This window comes from Danio rerio, chromosome 8 (genome assembly GCF_052040795.2).
Source record: "Danio rerio strain M-AB ecotype USA chromosome 8, GRCz13ab, whole genome shotgun sequence".
NCBI classification, from domain to species: domain Eukaryota; kingdom Metazoa; phylum Chordata; class Actinopteri; order Cypriniformes; family Danionidae; genus Danio; species Danio rerio.
In genome coordinates, this window is record NC_141028.1 from 39,635,377 (window position 1) to 39,660,196 (window position 24,820).

A 24,820-nucleotide genomic window follows, 5' to 3' on the forward strand; every position below is an offset into this window, starting at 1 on the left:
TGTCTCCATTCCCCTAGAGGTCCCCGTGTTTCCCCTCTGTCTTTGTTCTTCCTCGTGTGTTTTTGTTTACTTAATTTTGATCACCTGTGACTTGTTCCAGTCAGTGTATTTAAGTTGTCAATTTGTCTGTGTTCCTCACTCGGTTTTTGAGTCATCTCTGGTGAACTTGCCTTGCGGTTCCCTTGATCTCCCGAGCTACGTCTAGTAAGAGTGTTTTATTCTCCTTGTTACTGACTGCATTATTGTCTGTTTGTTTTCTCCCCTCGTGGAGTTTTCTTTACATGTTTATTATACTGTTAGAATATTTTGTATACCTCATTCTGAGTAGGAACTAAGTTGTCTGTTTTGCTACCTCATTTTTGAGAAGAATCTAAGTTGACTTTTTTTTTAAATAAATCCTTGTTTTCTGGATTCCCTCTTGGAGTGTTTTCGTTTGGGTCCAACACGACTTCCTCTGTGGCTTAGTGGTAGACACACTGGTTTCCACACCAGAGACCTGGGTTCAAGACCCAATCATGGCAGAAAAACCGAGTCAGACATGGACCCAGAGGCACTCAGTACCAAAAATCTGTTGGCAGTGATTGGCAGTCATGAAGCTTCGTTCCAGCTGCACGACCCGATCGTGACATCATCACTGCTGCAGTCAGATAAAAACGGAGTTGAGACATGAAGCTGTCCATGCCTGAGAAACCGATTCTGAAGATGAAGAGACCACAGCAACATCTGTCAGGGTCTCGTCCGCGGCACTACATCATCTCCAGCAAATTGCTGCACTTCTTCTGTTGTACCCCTGAAACAGGGGAGAGAATTATTAAGAAATACGAGACACTCTGCGATGTTTCTCCACTGCTGACTTTATGCGCAAATAGAGAAAAACTGCGAGCTCTCCCCCTAGTGTTCAGTCAAGGCATCCCTAATCGATCACCAAGCATCTCAGACTAAACATGTCGAGCACAGATCAGTATAAAACACACAGATCTGCAGGTGTTGAACCACTCTCAAAAGTTCAATAACTTTTAAGGATTTCCCATTTCAGGTTCTGATCTCGTTTTTCATATGCACATACATTTATATATCAATCTGTCACACACTCCCCTACAAAATTAAATGTCGTATCGACATTTTCCACTCAAAATCAGAATGTAGAATACACATTTAACTGTAAATTGTCTTTTCCAAAAGTTGGTAAGGGAGAAGTTTGTTCTCCATACAAAAAAGGCAAATGGTAAATATATTGTTGGCAGGGCGGCAACCATTGTAACAGTCCATTTGCAACCACATACGGTCAGTTCTGTGGTAGTGTCTGCAAAGTTCCATCTCGGTTTTCCAATTCACTTTCAGTAGGTGACATGGGAACAGGAAGGTGTTCATCAACAGGTAAGTCAATCTCTTGTTCTAGGTTACTTTCGGCAGATGAAAGTGGTCCAGCAACAGGTAAATCGTTCTCCAGTTCTTGATCATCCTCCACACATAGCAATTGAGTAGGGACTTGTTCGAAGCTCTCTTGCTGATGTTCATTAAGCTCTGTAGGTAGGGATTCAATACTATTTACCTCATCATCATGGTTTGTCGCAGGTACTTGTGGTGATACATAATAGAGCTCAGCTTCCTCTTCACTGTCTTCGTCAGATTCAACACAGCTGGGTTGAGGATGTTTTCTCTCTTGGTTCGGCCTGATTTTCGTATGCGGATCAGTCTCAATAGGTAAGTGATCGCAAGGCATCAATAAGTTTCGGTGTAGAACTCTGGATCGTCCCTTTCCCTTTTCCGTCTTTACTTCATAGGCTGGATGCTCACTACCTAGTTGTCACACTATTACATAGATACTGTCAGGGTTTTTCTGAACTCAATCTGAACAACATGTCCACGGGCAGTCTTAGAGACCTTCCATATAACGCATGCTCGAGTGACGTCACTGGCGTCACTGTCTCCGTTCGGTCACACACTGTGTGCTTGAAGTTTGGACTTGCTATTTACTCGCAATTTAAATCTTAATCATTAAATTCTTCCTCATTCGCTAAGTATTTGTCTCTCCTACTTAGGGTGACCAAACCCTTAATACATTTATACAAACAAAGCTGCTTTAAAAACGGTCTGTCCCTCGAGCATCCGCCTGTTGTTTGTAGCTTTAGCCTGCTAGCGCCACTGGTCAGCTAAAGCTACCGACCTCTTTAACCATACACTTTTGACTTACTGGCTTTGCTCTTTACCCCGTAAAATGTCGCTTCCGTCTCTGTCCTTGTGTGCAGGAGAAGCATCGATGGAGGTGCTGGAGCTGGAAGAAGTGGAGTCCCAGATCTGCGCGCTGGTGGTAAGACGGTCGCGGCTACGGGAACGGCTTCTCGCCGTACCTAATGCTAAGGCCGTCTCATCACCTAAGGTACGTGGAAATTACAACCACATCATTCCCTCTACCTCAACCCCGCGTCCTTCTCTGTCCAGGCCCAGCGCACCCGGGGCGCGGCTCAGCCAGGCGTCGTTCACGCCAACACCCGGATACCACGGCGCCTGGGTGCAGCCGCGCAAGGTGCTTCCCAGATCCCGGGGCAGAACGTCTCCGCCTGTGTTCGAGATCTCCACGGAGAACCGCTTCTCCCCTCTCCGCGAGTCGGGTCCCGATGTGGCCATCATCGGTGACTCGATTGTTCGTCACGTCCGTGCCGCCTCCTCAAAAGGTAATAAAGTACGTACTTTCTGCTTTCCTGGTGCCCGTGTGAAAAATATTTCTACACAGATTCCAACCATCCTGGGCGCTGCCGAGAGCCCTGGTGCCGTTGTCCTCCACGTGGGGACAAACGACACCGGGCTCCGGCAGTCGGAGATCCTGAAGAAGGACTTCAGGAGCCTGATCGAGACGGTTCGACGCACCTCGCCCGCCACGCAGATCATCGTTTCTGGGCCGCTTCCTACCTACCGCCGAGGATATGAAAGGTTCAGTAGACTTTTAGCTTTGAATGAATGGCTAATAACATGGTGTAAAGAACAGAAATTGCTCTTTGCTAATAACTGGAATCTTTTCTGGGAGCGTCCTAGGCTCTTCCGTCCTGACGGCCTGCACCCCAGTCGAGCCGGAGCTGAACTCCTGTCGGACAACATCTCCAGACTACTTCGCACCATCTGACTAGCAGGTAAAAATTCACAAAATTCACACTATAGCCACCTAGACTCTTGTTCACCCCACTTAAACATCAGTAACGCATATCTGGCGAATCCTATAGAGACTGTGTCTGTTCCTCGTATTATTAGATTAAGAAATAAACGTACTGTGTGCTCCAGGAAAAATCTAGTAAGAATCAAACCAGAAAAACCAGTAGAAAGTGAAAATACAAATTTCGTAAAACTTGGTCTCCTAAACATCAGGTCACTTGCACCTAAAGCACTTATCATTAATGAAATAATAACAGAAAACAATCTTAATGCACTCTGTCTCACTGAAACCTGGCTGAAACAAAATATATTAGCTTAAATGAAGCAACTCCTCCAGGATTCTTATATAAACATGAGGCTCGTCAAACTGGTCGTGGTGGTGGAGTTGCATCAATCTTTAGTGATTTCCTTAATATTAAACAGAGAAACGGACTTATGTTTAGCTCCTTTGAAGTATTATCGCTTAATGTTCAGCTTCCAGATACTATACAAAAACCTATGTTATCTCTCGCTTTAATCACCATATATAGACCCCCAGGACCCTATGTCAAATTTCTAAAAGAATTTTCTGATTTTATTTCTGACTTACTAGTCAAAACTGATAAAATGCTAATTGTAGGTGACTTTAACATCCACATAGATGACGCTAATGATACATTAGGGCTCGCGTTTATGGATTTAATACACTCACTTGGGATAAAGCAAAACGTTGTGGGTCCAACCCATCGCTTAAAGCATACATTAGATCTAATTCTGTCTTATGGAATCGAGGTTATTGACGTAGACATTATACCACAAAGTGATGATATTACAGATCACTACCTCTTACTATATAAGCTATGTTTACCTGAAATCAGCAAACCCGCTCCAATACTCCGCCCTAGTAGAACTATTGTTCCGTCAACTAAAGATGAATTTATAAATAACTTACCTGATCTCTCTCTATTTCGTAATGCACCCGCAAACTCAAATGATCTTGATGTAGTAACCAGCAGTATGGATGCCATCTTTACTAGCACACTAAATACTGTGGCACCCATCAAATTAAAAAAGGCTAGAGAGATTAAAACTATACCATGGTATAATAGTCATACTCGTGCGCTCAAAACAGCAACCCGCGCCCTGGAACGTAAATGGAAAAAAACTAATTTAGAGGTCTTTAGAATTGCGTACAAAGACAGTATGTCCAGCTATAGGAGGGCTCTAAAATCTGCCAGGACCGAGCACCTGCGCAAACTGATAGAAAATAATCATAACAATCCTAGATTTTTATTTAACACCATCTCTAAATTAGCAAATAATCGGTCATCCTTGGAACAAACTACTCCACCGCAAATTAGTAGTGATGACTTCATGAATTTTTTCAGTAATAAAATAGAAGGCTTTAGACAGAAAATAGGAGATGCCAAACTTTCTGCACCGGCTTATACTCCAAATCCTGTAAATATTTCATTAAATCATAATAATAACCTACACTGCTTCAAAATCATAGAACAGGAAGAGCTAGATAAAATTATAAATAGCTCTAAACCAGCTACGTGTATGCTGGACTCAATTCCAACAAAATTACTGAAAGAGCTGCTACCTGCTATAGGAGAACCTCTTCTTAACATTATCAACTCTTCTTTATCTATAGGCCATGTTCCAAACTCTTACAAGCTAGCTGTTATTAAGCCTATTATTAAGAAACCGCAACTAGACACCAACAACTTAGCTAACTATAGGCCTATTTCAAATCTTCCATTTATGTCTAAAATACTAGAAAAAGTTGTTTCCACTCAATTATGCTCTTATCTGCAGACCAACAATATTTTTGAAGTGTTTCAGTCAGGTTTCAGGGCTCACCACAGTACAGAAACCGCCTTAGTGAAAATAACCAACGATTTACTCTTAGCTGCTGACCGAGGGTGTGTCTCGCTATTAGTTTTACTCGATCTTAGTGCGGCATTTGATACCATTGACCACAATATCCTCATAAATCGTTTAAAGTCTACAGGTGTCCAGGGACAGGCTCTACAATGGTTTAAGTCATACTTAACTGACCGCTACCAGTTTGTAAATCTTAATGGACAGCCTTCACAAATCTGCCCAGTAAAGTATGGGGTGCCTCAAGGATCAGTTTTAGGCCCTTTACTGTTTACAATTTACATGCTACCTATGGGAGACATTATTAGAAGACATGGGATCAGCTTTCACTGCTATGCAGATGATACTCAATTATATATTTCCACTAAACCTGACGAGACGTCTGAACTTTCTAAACTAACTGAGTGTATCAAAGACATCAAAGACTGGATGACCAACAATTTTCTTCTCTTAAACTCAGACAAAACAGAATTATTACTTATTGGGCCTAAATCTTGCACACAGCAGATCTCGCAACTCAATTTACAATTAGAGGGATACAAAGTTAGCTTTAGCTCTACTATAAAAGATCTGGGTGTCATATTAGACAGCAATCTAACTTTTAAAAACCATATATCCCATGTCACAAAAACTGCCTTCTTTCATCTGAGAAATATCGCTAAATTCCGAAATATGCTATCCATCTCAGATGCAGAAAAGCTAGTCCATGCTTTTATGACTTCGAGACTGGATTACTGTAATGCTCTATTTGCTGGCTGCCCAGCATCCTCTATTAACAAACTTCAAATAGTACAAAATGCAGCAGCCAGAGTTCTGACCAGGTCTAGAAAATATGATCATATAACCCCAATTTTATCCTCCTTACACTGGCTGCCTGTTAAATTTCGTATTGAATTTAAAATATTACTTCTCACCTATAAAGCTCTAAATAATCTAGCTCCTGTTTATCTAACCAACCTTCTGTCTCGCTACGAACCAACTCGCTCCTTAAGATCTCAAAATTCAGGGCTTCTGGTAGTACCTAGAATAGCAAAATCAAGTAAAGGAGGTCGAGCCTTCTCTTTCATGGCTCCTACACTCTGGAATAGCCTTCCTGGTAATGTCCGAGGCTCAGACACACTCTCCCAGTTCAAAACTAGATTAAAGACCTATCTGTTTAGTAAAGCATACACTCAGTGCATCACCTAGCAGGTTCCACACTGGCTTCTACATCTTGCTTATATACACTATGAACAGCAGCTACGCTAATTATTCTCTTTATTCTCTATTTTCACCTGGGGATACTCATCCCGAGGTCTTCCAGATTAGGCGGAGTCACTGATTGGATCCAAGACCAGCGACGTGATGATCCCAAGGATTCCATATCCGGGACCAGGCCATATCCTGAGCTGCTGCTGCGCTGATGGTCGTGGGGAGTGGAGAACATGAGTCTGATTCCAGCGACGCTCCAGGGACAGACGAGTCTTCATTGAGGCCATCTTCCAGCATAAACCACGGCGAATGAAGTTCTGCACAAGACTTTTGGCCAGCGGAGAAATTAAAATGGTCGTGCCCAACTGAGTCTGGTTCTCTCAAGGTTTTTTTTCTTCACTCCCATCAGGTGAAGTTTTTTTTCCCTCTCCGCTGTCGCCACTGCCTCGCATGGTTCAGGATTGGTAGAGCTACGCATCGATGAATTTGCTCTTCAGTGTTTGAACTCTCAGTAATGATTAAATCACACTGAACAGAGCTAAACTGAACTGAACTGAACTTAAACACTAAAACCTGAACCACACTGTTCCAGTTACTATGACCATTTATGTGAAGCTGCTTTGACACAATCTACATTGTAAAAGCGCTATACAAATAAAGCTGAATTGAATTGAATTGAATATAACAAGTAGAAAGGAGAGAACACTGTGACCTCTAAGCGGGTACAATTGTACGCATACACCAGTTTGCTCAAGTTGTCTTTCCAGTTGGATTTCTGACTGTCGGTGAGTGTTCTTAACATTTGTAAGAGTGTCCAGTTAAAGCGCTCGGCCTGGCCATTACCTTGCGGGTGGTACGGGGTCGTTCTCGAACCGGTGATGCCACAATATTTTTGGAGCTGGTCAAACAACTGATTCTGAAATTCGCCACCCTGATCATGATGGATACGGGAAGGGAAACCAAATTTTAGAGCGAAGTCATTAAAAATGCGGTCTGCAGCTGTTTTGCCTGACTTTGAGGTTGTTGCATAGGCTTGGGCGAATCGGGTAAAATGATCAACCACTACCAGGATGTACTCAAAACCTCCTCTGCAGCGCTCTAAATGAAGAAAGTCAATAGAGATAAATTCAAAGGGCTGAGTCGTAACAATACTTGTCAAAGGAGCTCTTGCCTCATGACAGGGCTTCTTCTGCTTTAAGCATCTGCATGTTTTTGTGAAATAGTATTCGACGTCTGTCTGCATATGGGGCCAAAAGAAATGTTCACGAATAAGCGAGACAGTTCAGTCTATCCTTTGATGTCCCATTTCATCCTATAGCTCTCGTATGACTGTTCTTATATTTTTCAGGCAGGACCAACTGTTTGCGGAAGGAAGTTGTTCGACAGAGTACACCATCTTGATTAATCGTAAGTTTTTCCCACTCACAAAACAAACATTTTGTTTTAAGCCATAGGCTTTCAGCTGTTTGACTTTCGGTTTTGTTCCTGACAGTTTGCAGTCATATACAGGACTGATGACTTGATCATTTTGTTGAGCATGCTTCATTTCATTCGCTGATATTGGGGTTATGGTGGGAACTATTGGACAGGTCTCGATAAAGGAACAATCGGTTGAGATTGACCATGGGATGTTGGGTCCTTCTTGTGCTTCGACGGCCCGAATGGTTGCACCTATTACATCCGAAGACAACTCCTCAGAGCACTCATTGATCAAAGTTCCAATATCAATGGGCAGTCTGGAGAGTGTATCTGCATTAATATTTTCACGACCTGCCTGATATTTGATTGTGAAGTGGAAATCAGCCAATTCAGCCACCCACCTACACCCTGTAGTACTTAGTTTGGCAGTTGACAGAACATACGTAAGGGGATTATTGTCACTGTTACGGTAAAAGTTGGAGCATAGTATAAATAATCACGGAATTTTTGGGGAATTGACCATTTCAACGCTAAGAATTCTAGCTTCCCAGAATGGAGGTGGTAGTTTTTCTCAGCAGCAGATAAAGTTCGAGACCCATAAGCAATCACGCGTAGTTTTGCGTTTTGTTGTTGGTAAAGTACCGCTCCTAGCCCTTGAGCTGACGCGTCGGTATGGAGTATGAAAGGTAGTGCAAAGTCTGGGAAAGCTAGTATCGGTGGTTTAAGCAGACAATCAACAAGTTGCTCAAGAGTAGGCTGATGCTGTTCAGAACAGGTAATGGGCTTACTCGATGGAACGCTGGTTTTCATGCATTTTGACTTCAAGAGTCTTCGGCTACGTTTTGGGTGAGTACTATCATCTGGGTCGTTTTTCAACAGATCATATAAAGGGCAGGCTATGCGCGAAAAATCTTTAATGTACTGCCTATAGTAGCTAAGTAAAACAAGAATTCTCCTCAGCTCCCCTACGTTCCTAGGTTGCTTACCTTTTAAAGACCTAACGGCTTCGGTATCAGCAGATTCAATTTTGTTTCCTTCTTTCGAGACTATTCTACCCAGGTAGCGGACTTCAGCTTTAAACAACTCGCACTTACTTGGCTTCAATTTTATGCTGACTCCCTGAGCCGCTGCAGCACTTTCCTAACATCTCGAACATGATTGTCAAAGGACTTCCTAAACACCAAGGTGTCATCGAGGTATGGAAGACAGATTTCATCCCGCAGGCCTTCCAAGCACTCTTCCATACATCGTTGGAAAGCTGCTGGTGCATTCATCAACCCAAAGGGAATACGTACCCATTCATATAGGCCCCAGGGTGTCACGAAAGCAGTAAGATGTTTGCTTTCCTTGCACATGAACCCCTGGTGGTAAGCTTTTCCCTGATTTAATGAAGAAAACCACAAATTACCACCCAGACTGTCCATGATATCTTGCACCCTTGGAATTGGCTGTCTGTCTGGATGGGTCTTTTTGTTTAACTCCCTATAATCAATACATAAACGGAGACTACCATCTTTCTTTCTCACACACACCATCGCAGAAGAGTATGAGGATTTGGATTTTTCAATCCAACCCTGGGCTATTAAATCATGCAAGTATTCCTTAATTTCACGATGCAGGGGTTTGGGCACAGACATATAGGTGCGACCAACTGGTTCCTGATCTTTCCGTGATATACTCAGTTTCAAGTTTGGAACACAACCAATGTCATCATCAGATTTAGAAAAAGAATGACACTCTTCTGTTAGCATTTGCTGTTTGACTTTCCTGCTGGACTTCACTCAGGTGACTGATATTCACTGGTGGGTCCCACACATCACCATTGATGTTCTCGTGACATTGATCCCTTGATTGAATGTGGTGTACCTCAGCAGTGGTAGACCTAGCTGGCACCTCAAACAATTTAGCAGGGAATACACTCTTCACAAGCTGAACTGTACCAAATGGAGTCTGGCCCCTCAGAGTGATATCATGTTCAGTGTGATTGCATACCTTAATTGTGACATTTGTTGGTGCTCCTCTTTTCAGTAGGACTACACTCTCTAAGAATTCAAGCCCATCTGACCAGGAGGGATTCACACCTGGTTCAAAAATGAGTGTGCTATACTCTCTAACTGGCTGCATGTGTACTCTGCACGAGAACTGTGCAGTACTACGGTTTGGGACATTAACATGACCTTTTGCGGTCTTTACTGTGTACTCACATGAGCTCTCTGCACTAATAACTCTGATAAATGTTTAGACTTTGCCCCTCTTTAGACTGGGAAATGCAGCTTTCAAAGTGCTCTCGAGCATTCTGTCACTCGCCGAATTTGGGGTGATTTGTTCAATAGAGTTCAGTATTTGCTCGATTATATTGAAACCTATGATAGGATGAGCGAGGTTTTGACCCCTTGCCACGAGTATGGGAATTACCAGTTCAGCATGGGGAGGTGTCTGCGAAGCTAATCTGAAAGACACTTCAGCATATCCAATGTAGGGTATATCAATACCATTGGCCGCGACAAGGTTCAAAGTATTTGAGGAATCGAGTATGTCAGACACATCCCTCAATGGAACTTCTGGTAAGTACTCTAACTTCCAGAATTCATCAATGACGCAAACCTGGGAGCCAGTGTCCCACAGCGCTTGAATTCTGTGGCCATGCAGGTAACATTGGACAACACACTGCCTTCCAACTAGTGATGTCACAGCAGAATGCTGGTCAGTACGGGCACTACAGGGGGCAGTGATACTCATATTCAGGTAAGAGTTTGAAATTGATTCGGGTGAGTTGGTACAAGTCTGCTTGTGTTCAGCCATATGCTGAGCTTGGCACATCTGACAACAATTTATTTCATCCTTACATTGTGAACATTGCTTCATTTGTGTTACTGATTTTTCGCTGGCAGTACATTGTTGGGGACTAGTGAATGAATCTGGTTACTCCCTGTCCCGTGGGAATAACCGTTCCCCGTTTAAAGGGCTCTCTCTCGAGGGCTTAATGCCACGAATTCTACATCCTGCTTGAAAGTGCTCGCCACTACCGCATCTGAAACAATGCATGCAACGATCCTCTATTCTTTGCTGTTGACAATTAAAGCACTTTTTGGGTTGTGAGTGAGGAGGGGGTATATAGAACTGCCGCGCTACATACTGGGGCTGATACTGAGTATTTGCTTTTTTTTGGTTAGTGCCTGCTGACTGCCAGTATGGTGTCTTTTGAAACTGACCTACTTCTCTTTCAGGGTCTCTCTGCTCAGACACTGGATATTGCTGTGGGGTGAAGGCTGGTGGCTGTAACGATTCCAGAATTTGAGCTATTTCCGCACTGAGAGTCTTTAGTGAGGCAACATCTGATCTCAGTTCTTTTAGTTCAGTAAGTACACTGGCATTTGATTTTTGTCCACTTTGAGCTGCATTGTACTTCTTATCAGTAATTTCCTCACTAGACTGAACTACATGAACTGCTGTTGTGTGCTGTACACCTGTTCTCTTTTTTTCTGTCTCTCTGTAAAGTCAATTTTGGCTTTCTTTCTAAATAGCTTCGTAACTGCAGGCCTGGGGAAATTGCTCGGACAACTGCATCCACTATGTCACATTCTGGGTAGCCTCGGCTCAAACCAGCCTCTATTTGGTGTGCCAAACTTGAAAAAGTTCATTTGTCTTTCTGACCTGGGTCGCCAATTTGTCCAGAAATTTTAAAATCTTTTCTCCACAGGGGACTGGAGTTTTCCATGTTTACTAAATGTTGGGTGGATTTGGCTGCTTGTACGTTTGGTTGAATGACGCTTTGCTCTGTGTTCCCTTCTTCCATTTGTTGCATCAAACTCAGTTTTGTTTCAATACAGCTTTTAGTTCATCTAGCTCTCTTTGTAACATTTCCTTTTCGGTGCTTTTGCATGCGGTTTTACTTTCAGTGGCTGTAGTCAATTCGATAATTTGATCTCTCAATATTAACAGTTCAGACATACCACCATCTTCTAGCTCCGTGATGCTTTCAAGGTGTTGGAGAATTAGTGCAATTAGAAACATGCGATATCTAGATGCATCCTTCTCTGGGTCGGCTACTTTAAGGAATTCTCCGATTTTGAGAAGATTTTCTTTAGACAATGAATTAAGCATGGCCTCGACTTCAGCTTGCATTCCTTCGAGCACTGCTGTTTCCATTGTAGCATTAAGAGTGGACCTTTTCACTGAGTAGCGGCTTACTTGAGAGTAACAGAACATTTCAGTTTTACCTGATGATCTCTGTGGACTCAGGCCTGTGGCTCCTCCTCTCTTTCTTGCCTTTGCTGCAGGAACTCTTTCCACTCCACTGATGACAAGGGTTGTTTTAAGAAATGTACTGCATCAGAAGTTGTCTGCCAGGTGAATGACGACCACCCTCTGAAGAGTAAATCCCAGCGGTGCCTCCAAAATGTTGTACCCCTGAAACAGGGGAGAGAATTATTAAGAAATACCAGACACTCTGCGATGTTTCTCCACTGCTGACTTTATGCGCAAATGGAGAAAAACCGTGAGCTCTCCCCCTAGTGTTCAGTCAAGGCATCCCAAATCGATCACCAATCATCTCAGACTAAACATGTCGAGCACAGATCAGTATAAAACACACAGATTTGCAGGTGTTGAACCACTCTCAAAGTTCAATAACTTTTAAGGATTTCCCATTTCAAGTTTTGATCTCGTTTTTCATATGCACATACATTTATATATCAATCTGTCACACTTCATCCTCAATGAACACGGCACCAGTCTGAGGATATTTCAGATCATACAAAATAAAGAAGTAATTTTTACAAACTGTCATTTTGTGTTTGAAAATAAATTCCTCATTATCACCTATACAAATGAACAGATAAAACAAATGAATTATGATTTATCAATATTATATGTAACGTTAGTATTTCGACAACACTGAATTCTACATCATCACAAACACATCACTCACTCGGGTGTATGTTTAATGCTGTCATTTGCTGATCTGCAACACTTCTCATATATTTATGCAAGACATTTAATAATTGTCAACTCTACAGTTCACTGTACACGAACATTAGCTCAACACATGCGATTTAACTCAGGGGGGCCTTACTTTGCTTTCCAATAACTTGCGTTTAAAAGCGTCCGCGTCCCGTTTTTTCCTCAATATTAAGACGTATCCTCTACTTCTGCTTCTTCTTCTCTGTGCTGAATGCTGTCCCGTGGCCTCCTGGGATAGCTAAGTAACCATCTGAGAATACTCCGGAGTCTGTGCTGAAGCAGTAGGGCTTCAGGAAATCCGAGGATTTCTCACCTAACCTTTTATGATTACTGAAGTTTCAAACGTACTTCTTTCTTTATGTTTCCTTCTGTTCTTTATGCACATATCTAGGCAAAATGAGTATACAGCCGAATCTCGCAAGTAATTAAGGTAATTCTTGCCTACTCTTTTTGAACATCGGGGATTCAAACATACTCAATCGCTCGCCTACTGCTTTTTCCATACCTAATAGTAGAGAAGTATGCGGTTTCGAATGCAGCCCATGGCTGTTTCTCAAAATGAGTTCTTCAGTAGTCTTGCGTATTCGTGTTCTCATGTAACGTCATGATCAGCTGCCAAGGTTCTGTTCCAATACTCTAGACCGCAAGATTGAAGGATGCTTGAGATTTCCCAGATGTGTTCTTGATATCAAGGACAAACCGATGCAGACTTTACCACTGAACTCGCTCTAGAAGTCCTAGAAGTCATTGCGACTGGAGATGGAAAGCGCAGCATTTTATTTAGGTTTAATATTAAAGTTCAGAGATATGACTTATTTACCTCAGGAGTTTCCCTAAATGAAACGGTGAATATAAACATCACCATGGACATCTTAATAAAGAAATAAACACATTGGGTGAAATTCTTATTAAAATCTATTTTGTTTTTATTATGCAACATGTATTTAACTCCACACCAGGACCAAAGTTGCTCATCCTGGGTTGGGCCTAGTTACCACTTTATGATTTTCATAATCATCAGATTGCTGCTGTTCCACACTGAATGACTAACTAGTGAAGCATTTAGTTACAGCTGTGTGGATGTTGCATGATGAATCTGTGACAGGAAGACACACATGCATGACTACACCAAATCACAGACAACTCTGTCTCAGAACCACATGCAAGAATTGATAAGATTACTCAAGATCCTCCCTGAACTCTCCACTGACCTGTAATCTGCTCTATCATTGGCTATTAGTCATGGCTGATAAGTGTTTTCTGTCAGAACCTCATTCACACAGCATGGGTTTGAGTCAACGACAATTCCAGATTTTTACCATGCTAAATAATTCACAGGCATCAGTAATATTTTGGCAATTCTCTTTTATAGTGTCTTTGATAATTACCACTTTGTTGAGGTTTGAACAAGTACAGATTTGTTTTTGATTCCATGCTTTTGTTGACGATTTCACAAAACCTGATGGAAAAAGAAAATCTGCGCTAAAATGGTGCATTGTGAACTCCGCTTTGGTTAAAATATTCTACTTAAAACTAAAGGTTGGCTCACACTATGTGATTTTAAATAATCCTATACAATTATCAGACTGAGGAACATGATTCCCATGAAATACTGTAAGATTTCAGTTGTCAATGAGTCAGACTGAACTACTGTGAGTATCAACTCTAGGTGGTAGCTCTTATACTCATATCTGTCACCTAAACTCTGGAACAGCCTTCCCAGCACAGTTCAGGAAGCAGACACACTTTTTCAGTTTAAAACTAGATTAAAGACACAACTCTTCGCATTAGCATACACAAAACACAAATGCTTTTGAGGTCCAAATCTTTTATAGGATTGTTAGTCTGTATTATTTAGGGCAACTGGAGCCGGGAACACTTCCCTAAAAAATTATAATTTGAATGGCATCTACACTTATGTTAGTCTGTTTTTTTTATTATCCTGAGGTCTCCATAATCTTGGACCAGGCTGTATCCTAAGCAGATTCTGTGGTGGTCATAAAGGAGTGGGGAGCATTCCTGAAAAAACCCCAGTGACATACGATTCTTTCACCGAACTGAACTAAATTGAATATCAACTCTGAAAACTAAACTGACACAGTTTCAATCTACTACAACTTCTATGTCAAGCTGCTTTGACACAATCTACATTGTAAAAGTGCTATAGACATAAAGATGAATTGAAGTGAATACAAAAAGCATTATCATAGCTTGATGCTATTCTGATTAAACCATTGAAGGCGTATGGCCTATTTCGAGGATTTTATTTGTCTGGATTTCGAATAAGTTGTGGACCTTGCTGTCTATGGAGGATAAAGGAACTCTCAGATTTCATCTAAAATATGTTAATTTGTGTTCCAAAGATTAACAAAGGTCTCAGAGGTTTGGAACAACATGAAGGTGAATAATTAATAACATCATTTTCATTTTTGGATCACTTGTTGGGGCACGCTTGTTTTATGAATTCACCCCTTTGTTCTGGTAAGGATTTACTCTGAAGAATGCCTACCTTACTATTTCAAGCAAACTTTGTTCCAGAATATTAAAATTTCAGATACCCCGATATTACCTTTAAGATATGAACCTAAGCACCGCAAAAGACTATCAGTTTCTCAGTGTGCTGCCAGAGATTTCGAAACTGCAACTAAACTGTCGTCTGTGTCAAATGGCATTGTGTTTGATAAAAGCTCATATGCACTGCACCTCCAGCAAACTTCACTTCTTGGTTTTCTGAAAATACACTGCAGACAGTCCATAGTTGCCAATATAAATGTCAAAAACATGTTAACGTGCAGAACAAAAGGGGCTCTGTCGTAACACAATAAAGCTAATATCTTTAGCAGCTGTCTGGAAAGGGTTTTTTGGAGACCCACACACTGAGGGGCCCATGTAACTCTAGAAGCGAAGGACTGGTCTCTGGTGTGCTTGTGTGCATATGTGATTATTATATAGGTTTGGCAGAACTCATTAAAGTGTAGTTCCTCTTTTCCTAGCATACTGCAATAGCTCAACTGTTAGATGTTCCTGTACAGGTAGATTTTTAAGAATATTTTTAATGTTACACTGTTTTCTAATTTGCTTTGTAATTAACTTTAATAGTTGCTTAGTCATATATTGCACACATAATGCATTTAACTTGGTCTTTTTAAAAAGTATGCCTTGTTTGTTGTCAAAACAGAAGTGTTTAAAGATAAAAATTTCCTTTCGGTTTCCCACCAAAATAAAAATAACAAAATTTTAAAGCAAAGTTTAATTTTTGCTAATGTTAGATAATGTATTTAACATAGTGTTTCTCAACCACGTTCCTGGAGGACCACCAACACTACATGTTTTGGATGTCTCCTTTGATGTCACACTACAGGTCATTCAGTCTCTGCTAATGAGCTAATGACTAGAATCAGGTGTGTTTGATTAAGGAAACATGGATAATATGCTTACCTGGTGGTCGTCTAAGATTGGAACGTGGTTGAAAAACACTGATCTAATTCGAACCCACAATGAGCAAGATACGTTTCTAGCATTGATTCATTTTTGTTAAGGTTAGTAAAAAAATATATATTTTGTTTATGTTAAGTGCATTAACTTCTTTGCCTAATTTTGATTTGAATAATGATTTAGTAAATGTTGGAATTAAAATGTTCCATGAATTAAAATGAATATATGCTGTACAAGAATATTTTATTCTTAATTAATTGTTAACAAGTAGAGTTTGGTTGAATATTTAAAAACAAAACAAAAAAAACTTTTTTTTAGATTTACAGTTATTATTTTATTGTTGTTGTTGTTATTATTATTATTATTATTGTTATTATAGTTGTTATTATTTTTTATTTTTTTTAATTATTATTATTATAAATATTTAATAAATATGTTTTGCCAATTTCTCTGTAATTAAATGAAATAATATTTTAGCTTACCAAACAGCAGATTTAAGCCAATTTTTTTATTATTTATTTTTGCAATTGTTTTGACAATACAATTTATCAATACAGTTTCTGAAAATTAAAAATAAATTTCAATAATTATTATTTATTTATTATTATTATTTAATTATTATTTATTTAATTAAAAAAAATCTTTTTTTTCCCAATTTTACTCTTCAATACACAACATTAAACCATAATATCTGGAAAAATGCTACAAATTGAGTTATCTGCTTTTTGCAAATAAACTTTTAAAGGTGCAGTAGGTGATCTTCCACAATGCTAACCTGTTAGCATAAATCTCTGAACCATAGTCCCTCCCCTGCCGTCCAGAGCCACACCTCCTGAAGCACGAGTATGCGCACCTTAAAGATGACAGTAGAACCCTCTCTCATGTATTAAAAATAACTGTGCTTGTCCGGTGGTGTGCAGGAATTACACTCATTACCAAGCCATACTTAGATGCTATTTCAGAGTGAACATTCAGAGTAGCATGGTGAACAATATAGGGAGGTTGTCACAGGTCGTCATAGTTAAAAAATTAACCAATGTGATGTAAATATAAAACCAACTTCATAGTAGGCTAGGCAGAATAGCGCTAATTACTTCTGTTTTGTTAAAGTAACTAAAATCTACATTATCGAGGCTGTTAAAGGTCTCTTATGAAACTGAAAATAGTTACATCAATCTTTTACCAGGACATTTCAGTGGCTGAACAACACTTCTGTGCATATAACCCATTTGTAACATCATCTACATCAGTTTTGCCAGAAGCTAAAATAGTTTTAAAACAGAACCTTGTCCAAAAATAAATCATTTAGCCATGGTATCATCCTTCCTCGAGCCTGCAAAGGTAACTACAATGTTTATTCAGGATTTTAAAAGGTTTTGATTCAGCATGTATTTACCCCTTACACACACTCTCTCTCTCTCTCTCTCTCTCTCTCTCTCTCTCTCTCTCTCTCTCTCTTTCATGAACGTGCAGTGCGTCTATGCACAAACGGCAGAGCTGCATACAAACAGGTGTGCAGTAGTTCAAATCTGCATTCGGGGCTGTCGGCCCGACACTATTTAATTAGATGTACATTTTTTAATTTTATGCCTTATCCAGAATATAAAAACACATATAATACATTTAGACTTTACTTTGATTTACTTTATCCATTATTATTGGAATGTGAAGAGACTTCACAATAAAAAAATGTTTCTGAAGACAATTACCTACAGCACCTTCAATTTACAATTAAAATGGCAACTAAAATATCATCTTTTCTGCAAGTATTTGAATACATCATAAAGCATAAAAATAAGCAAAGCTTTTATTTTTCTAAGCAGTATAACTGTGTATAAATAGCACTTCTTGTGTGCATTACCTTCATGCTGAGTTGCTTAATGCCTTTCTCATTTGTAAGTTGCTTTGGACAAAGGCATCTGCTAAATGACTGTGCTGTATGCAAATATGTATATAACTTATACAATTTTAATACAATCTTTAAGTGTTGACTACTTTGCCGTCTGGACTACAGAGCTACTTTAAAGTCCTGCTGTTTCTAGTCTGGCACAACATCTTTTGACTGAAAGCCTGTGGATCTGCCTCTCCTCTGATCTCAGTCGTGTTTCCATACCACTAGCAGCCTGATGGGCTTACCAGCTGATCTGAGAGCCACAAACGCGTGCACTTTGACCTCCGCACTTCATATATTTAATAGCTCACATGTGAAGACAGAACAGTACATTAGGTAGAATTGAGTCTCGGTGGCAGTGAAAAAGAGATCTAGATGTGAGGTAAGCAGGTTGGATTGAGAATCAATCAGTTAGATGGCTCCAGGGGGGATAGAATGTAATCAATGGGGATTTATAATTGTCTTTAGACAGCTCCTGTCAGTGACTCAAGTTTAAATGAATGATGGCAGAATTATGGCTCATCTGAAGAGAACTTAATCTCTGACTCTCAGCATTCTTAGCAGGAAACATCAGTGTTTTTATGCGTGCTTGTGAACATCTGTGAACAAGTACTTATATTTTTCTCTGTGCTCAGGCCTTGTGTGGTTTTAACAAAAGTGTGAAATAGTAGCACAGCCCAAACCAGCCAAAAATTGTAACCATGTATATATTTTTTTGTTTTCTGGGAAATCCATTTTAAATCCTTTTAGTAGTGCATATGTATTTACTTTTTGTCTTTAATTTGATGTAAATAATTCTTCAAATTTTTAAAATATATCTTTGAAGTAAATTTTATACTCAATTTGATTTGTTGTCTTAAAATAATTCAGACAGATCATGATGACATGCAAATAAGTTAAAGGCTGATTTATACTTCTGCGGCAAGCGTAGCTCTCAGCGCAGCCTTCGCGCAGTGGCCATGGCCAACGCGCACCTCTCAAAAAATTTAACTACATGTCACGACGGCACGTAGACCAAGACTTGTGATTGGTCGGCTTGCTAGCTGTGACCAGTGTGGGCAGGACTGAGAGCCGTGTGAACCCATTGGAGATAGTGTTTACCAATTTCAAATCCCGTGAAGTAGCTCTAGATGGAAACCTTCTTCTGAATGAGCAAATTTTAGATACTTGTACATTAAGGTAGCATTTAGAAAAAACTAAACACCTGTGAAGAAACACGACACAGAGGAACATAAAAACCTACTGCCAGCTAGCCTTTTGGAAGAGTTATTGCAGAGCAATACAAACAGCATGCAGAAGTATAAGTGCACCACTATGTGCAAGGCTTATAGTATAGTAGAAGTATAAATCAGCCTTAATATTACAAAAAAGTGAATAATACTATACTTTTCAAAATACTGTGATGGTTGAGAGAGCTTAATTAGTTGCAAGTTTAAAAAACACATGCAATTACAAAAAACGCCTGCAAATCAAGAAAATATCTTCATCTGTTTGACAGCATTCGCGCTGCATTTCCTCAACAATTTCTGAAAATGTGCTGCATTTTCTCAAAACACTTGCAAAAACAACGGAAGACAACAGAAATGTTTCAAAAGGACCGAAAACAGTGCCGGATCCCGCTGTGCCATGACTATTGCTCAGTGACGTTGTAAGTGATCTATGAAAGGTGTGTTTTTGAATGTTTATTTTAACATCCAGATTCCCTTGTTTTTTTATTTATTTATTTTTTTATTAGCCTAAATAACCATAAGCTAAATATCCAGGTCTGTCATATTGTAACAACATTCCTATTGAAACATTCCTACTGTGTTCCGTGCTCTTTGAAAGTGTTGTGAGAAAATGCAGTGCTTTTTCGTAAATTTTTTGCATTGTGAGAAAAGGCAGTGCATTTTATTAATTTGTTTGCGTTGTGAGGAAATTCAGTTTGTTTATAAAAAATGTGTTTGCATTGTGAGGATTTGCAGCACGTGTGCTGTCAAACCAATAAGGATCTTTTCTTAGTTTGTTGCAGTTTTTGTTTTTTGTAATTGCACGTGTTATAATGCAGCATGTTAAGCTCTCTCGGCCAGAAAATACCAATGGTATGTTTAAGTCACATTTAAAACATATACATATGATAGCGATCAATCAATCAATCAATCAATCAATCAATCAATCAATCAATCAACTGACAAAAAAGTAAACATTTAATCAAAGATAGAATGTTTTAGGAGCATGTAACATAATTTTGTTAAAATATAGGTTATATAAAAATAAGGACATTTTATATATGTTAAGCATTATTCAGTATTATTTGTTATACTGAGTAACTGAGTTTAGTGGATTATCTGAGTTGCTTACTTTAATACTTTTAAATAATTCAAATGCTTGTTTTCTGTTATCATGTTTTAAATATACAGTATTTTGTCATCATTAATTTTGTAAAATGTTTGCCAATAAATTTCAACTATCTGCATACAGTCCTTTACACCAACAAACGAACCACTCTTGCAATGACACTCACTCTTGCAGAACTGTAAAAACATTGTAAACTGTAAAAAAAAAAAAAAAAAAAACATAAATATAAAAAAAAAATTAATCCTTTCTAGTTAAACCGAGATGGGTCTGGATGCAGACATGGTGCAGTGCAATCTGAGCTCCATCCAATGCTTTTTAATGCGCTCCCCTAACCCTGCCCTTAACCCTGCCTATCACAGTGACATCACTTACTCCATTGAGTGCATTGTGCCTTATATTGCATAGAAAAAGAATAATCTTCTGGACTGGAACAATGCTGAATTCAAAAGCAGATACTCTAAACTGCCCTGTTTTAAACTGTGGAAGTCCTGATGCCCCATTCACACTGACTTTAGCGTCAGTGCTTGACTGAAAGAGTGTCTGAAGTTGGGGCTGACGCGATTGTCAAAGCAGCGTCAGCCAATGAAATTTAGTCAGGAAGCGCTGATGCCCCATGTGAATGGGGCGTGAGATTGCAAGAGTGGTGTTCAAATCCTCACTATTTATCTTGCTGGTTTTGCCCAAGTGGTGCTCACTGCAGAGCCATTTGAGCAGAGCTGAGCTCCAGCAAGGGGGAGCTTGAGCTCTTCCTTTCTTGCACTTCTTCTACGAGTGATGTCACTGGGGGTAGGGTTATGGGTGGGGTTGGTGTACGCATTAAAACAGCTTATAGGAGGAGGAGCGAGAGCTCATGCTCCCCCTCGCTGGAGCTCAGCTCTGCTCAAATGGCTCTGCAGTCAGCACCGTCTTGTTTTGCATGCTGCTTTTTGTCCAGTTCATCACCACATTCTTTTGTCAACTATAAGATACTGCACTCCAGTGGTTAAGTTCATACCTCTCGAGTAATCAAGGGTCACTTGGAATGGTGAAGTGTCCAAACTGCAACATATATAGCTACTGGGGTGCCTCAGGGCTCAATTCTAGGACCACTTCTCCTATTTTTTTTATGGCATCATTTGGATTTGTCATTCAGATAACGGCTATGCTGATGACAGTCAACTGTACCTCTCATTTCAGCAAGATGATTCGATAATAGCAGCATGTCTGATGAACTTTATTGCTGGATCAAGGGCCATTGCCTTTATCGTGCCAAGACAGAGCTGCTATAGTGATTGTGGCCAACCTAATGCTTCATCACAACGTTTCCATCCATCTGGTCACCAGAACTCCTTACAGTATCACACAAATTATGTGATGGTACTAATGACAGCTGAATCAAACTGAATTCGAAATCATTATTTAGAAAAAGCTTTGATTGTTAAGCTCATCAAAGTTCAGGTAAGGACAGCTCTATGATCAGTTTTAAATCTTCTCCTAAGGCCAAAGGGCGCGCTTGCTCTGAAATTCTGAATACATAACCAAGAACAGAACCAGTAATCAAAACAAAAGATTTATCTGCTTCAGTTGATTCAACATGACTAAAAAGACACTGAAGTTATAACATGAGTTAGGATTAAACCCATGCTATTAGATGTAGTGTTTTCATGTACATTTAGATGTAGCATTAAAACAGTCACACAGTAGTTCACTGAGAAGCAATGCAAACAGCTGTCAAATCACATAATGATTTTAGGTGCATCTCAGTCAGCACTTTTGTTTAGTAGTCAGTGCACCAAGGGTGCTTTCACACTTGGTTCAAATGTCTGGACCGTACCCAAGTTCAATTATCCCCCCTTTACATATTCTCGGTTGGTTTGTGTTCACACTGTGTTTTTTTTTCACTTGAACCCCAATACGCTTGCATCATCAAGCTGCTGTTTTGTTTACGGCTGCTGCTTGTTGACGGTCACGAAAGCAAAGGGCCAAACTAGAAAGATGCCGGTGCATTGTGGTCATTCTGCTTTTACTGAATCTTTTGGTTTTGGACATACAGAAGGTGACTTGCGTCTATCTGCTGCAAAAATATTAGAAACGTTCAGAACATCCCAGTGTCTGCAGAAGCTGGTTTTGACGGAGAAAAGTAACTTTTCTTCCCTAAATTACTGTGTTTGCCCTGGCTCAGTCCCTTTTGTCACCATGGTACGTGATACACAGACACACACAATCACACACATACACAACTGAACATTATAAAAGCAATAGTTTGTTGTACTGTTTACGGTTCACTTCCGTTATTTGGTACAATTGCATTCATACTAGAAGTTAACCGGACCAGAGTTTGCATGAACTGTACCCCAGACCAACTTTTTCAGGCGGACTCAGGTACGGTTCATGGGTGTGCACCCGAGTTCAGAAGACATGTTCACACTAGCTAAATGTAACAGACTCTGATGTCAAATGAACCCGGTTGCAGACCAAAAAGTGGTAGTGTGAAATCACCCTAAAACTTTTGCATCCTGAAAAGTCCCACAATGCACAATGAAAATCAAGGATCATGCATATGCACTATGCCCCCTTAACAGAAGTTGAATATGAATCAATTGACCCAAATCATCAAACGTATTTGCAAATGAGAAATGGTTTTCTAAAAACAATACATTATTTTCTTATTTTTAATATACATAGATAACATAGATAGAAAGTTGAGGAAATATCTTGCAATAATTTAGAATATATAATTGTTTCATTTCAATTGTTTCAATCTTTACATCATTGTTCAGGAAACACACCCAAGTTAGTCTGATCTGCGGAGATAGTATTTGAAAAATTTTCAGCTGACCAGCTAAACCTATGCATACATATGCACATTCAGTTTTTTTCTAACCCACACCAATATATGGATGATATAAAATGCACATGGATGAATTTCTAAATGCTGTTCAACTATAAAACAGTTTACAAATTAATAAAATAAACCATATGTTGTTACTTTTTGCAGCTGATAAGCCATTTTGATTACACTTACTTTGCCATCATCATTTCAACAGTACATTCATCATCTTGCACAAACTCCTACATTTCTTAACTACTGTATATTAGCAGAACTGTTTCTGTTTTCAGCATTGTTCAAATCAATAATTTGATCACTGACAGCTTATTTACCACCATCAAGTGACAGTGACGCATACTATATTTGATTGCACACATGAATCACTCTGCAGTAAAGCCAATCAAGCCACTTCAAGTTTCACTGATGATATTTTTCTGTTTCATGCCTGTGATAATTGAGTAAACATCACATTATCACTGTGAATTAGACACTGCCACATTGTGTAACAAAGGGGAATTTTACTTATTCTTCAGATATTTAAATATGGCTGCTTTGCATAAAATACATCACATATCTTGGGCCCAAATGCACTTCATATTAAATTAAAATAAATTAATTACTAAACAGACAATCTGCATTTTTTTCTAACAAAACTCCGAGCAGTCTACACTACCTGACAAAAGTCTTGTTGCCCATCCAAGTTTTAGGAACAACAAATAACTTGACTTCTATTTAATAATTTGGTATCAGATAGGGGGGCGAGGCAGTGGCGCAGTAGGTAGTGCTGTCGCCTCACAGCAAGAAGGTCACTGGGTCGCTGGTTCAAACTTCGGCTCAGTTGGAGTTTGCATATTTCTGTGTGGAGTTTGCATGTTCTCCCTGCCTTTGCGTAGGTTTCCTCCGGGTGCTCCGGTTTCCCCCACGGTCCAAGTGAATAGGGTAAGCTAAATTGTCCGTAGTGTATGAGTGTGTGTGTGAATGTTTCCCAGAGATGGATTGCGGCTGGAAGTGTCATGACTGTGTTTTGTCAACAAGATGCCACTGTAGTTCGCCAGCTACTCCCAGCAAACTACAGTGGCTTAGAACTACATTTCCATACATTTCGTGCACACATCCGGTCTGTCATCTACACTGATTGCAATCACAGCGGCCTCTGTTTCCTCGTTGATTACCTGGACTTTATATTCAACCAATCCACCTCTGTTTGTCAGTTCGTCGTTCGTCTATATTGGTATGTTTGTTCCTGATTCCAGTCTGTATCCTGGTATTCTTGTTAAGATCTAGTTCGAGTTTTATCTGTTTGAGTTCCTGGTTTGTTTGTTTTGTTTGTTACTTTGCACTTTGGATTTTTGTAATTTTGTCACCTTCTCCGCACAATAATATATTAAACTGCACTTGGATTCTACTCCCGTTTTTTGTTTCTGTTTTGATCACACTACTGTACTTAGTTGCTCCTGTACTTAGTTTCAAATAGGAAGTTAACAGTAAGTTGAGCGCAATGTACTGACACTTAGAAAAAATATATATTCCTTTTTAATTTTTTTTGTGCACACAGAAGTGTTCGTGTAGCTTGAAAATATTACAATTGTACCATTGACAACATGGCAACATAGGCTCATTCTGAAAGCGTAGTCCCATAAGTTCCTGGAGATCATAAATTATCTATTCAAAGCTACGTATGGTATTACTTCTTCTTTAAAATGACTTCTATGGGGCGGTATGACGCCGTTCCTTTTCTCATTTACCAGTTGACCAATTAACTG

General features: G+C 39.7%; 1 protein-coding gene across 1 annotated transcript; it reads left to right on the forward strand.

Annotated features, from left to right (window-relative positions):
• The first annotated feature begins 1,908 nt into the window (after nucleotides 1-1,908).
• On the forward strand, nucleotides 1,909-6,237 carry LOC147842758 (uncharacterized). The gene is made up of 2 exons (XM_087265104.1): nucleotides 1,909-2,092; nucleotides 2,250-6,237. Exon 2 carries the CDS (start codon nucleotides 2,261-2,263, stop codon nucleotides 3,119-3,121), a length of 861 nt encoding a protein of 286 aa, XP_087121230.1. The 5' UTR covers nucleotides 1,909-2,092; nucleotides 2,250-2,260; the 3' UTR covers nucleotides 3,122-6,237.
• Nucleotides 6,238-24,820: the final 18,583 nt, after the last annotated feature.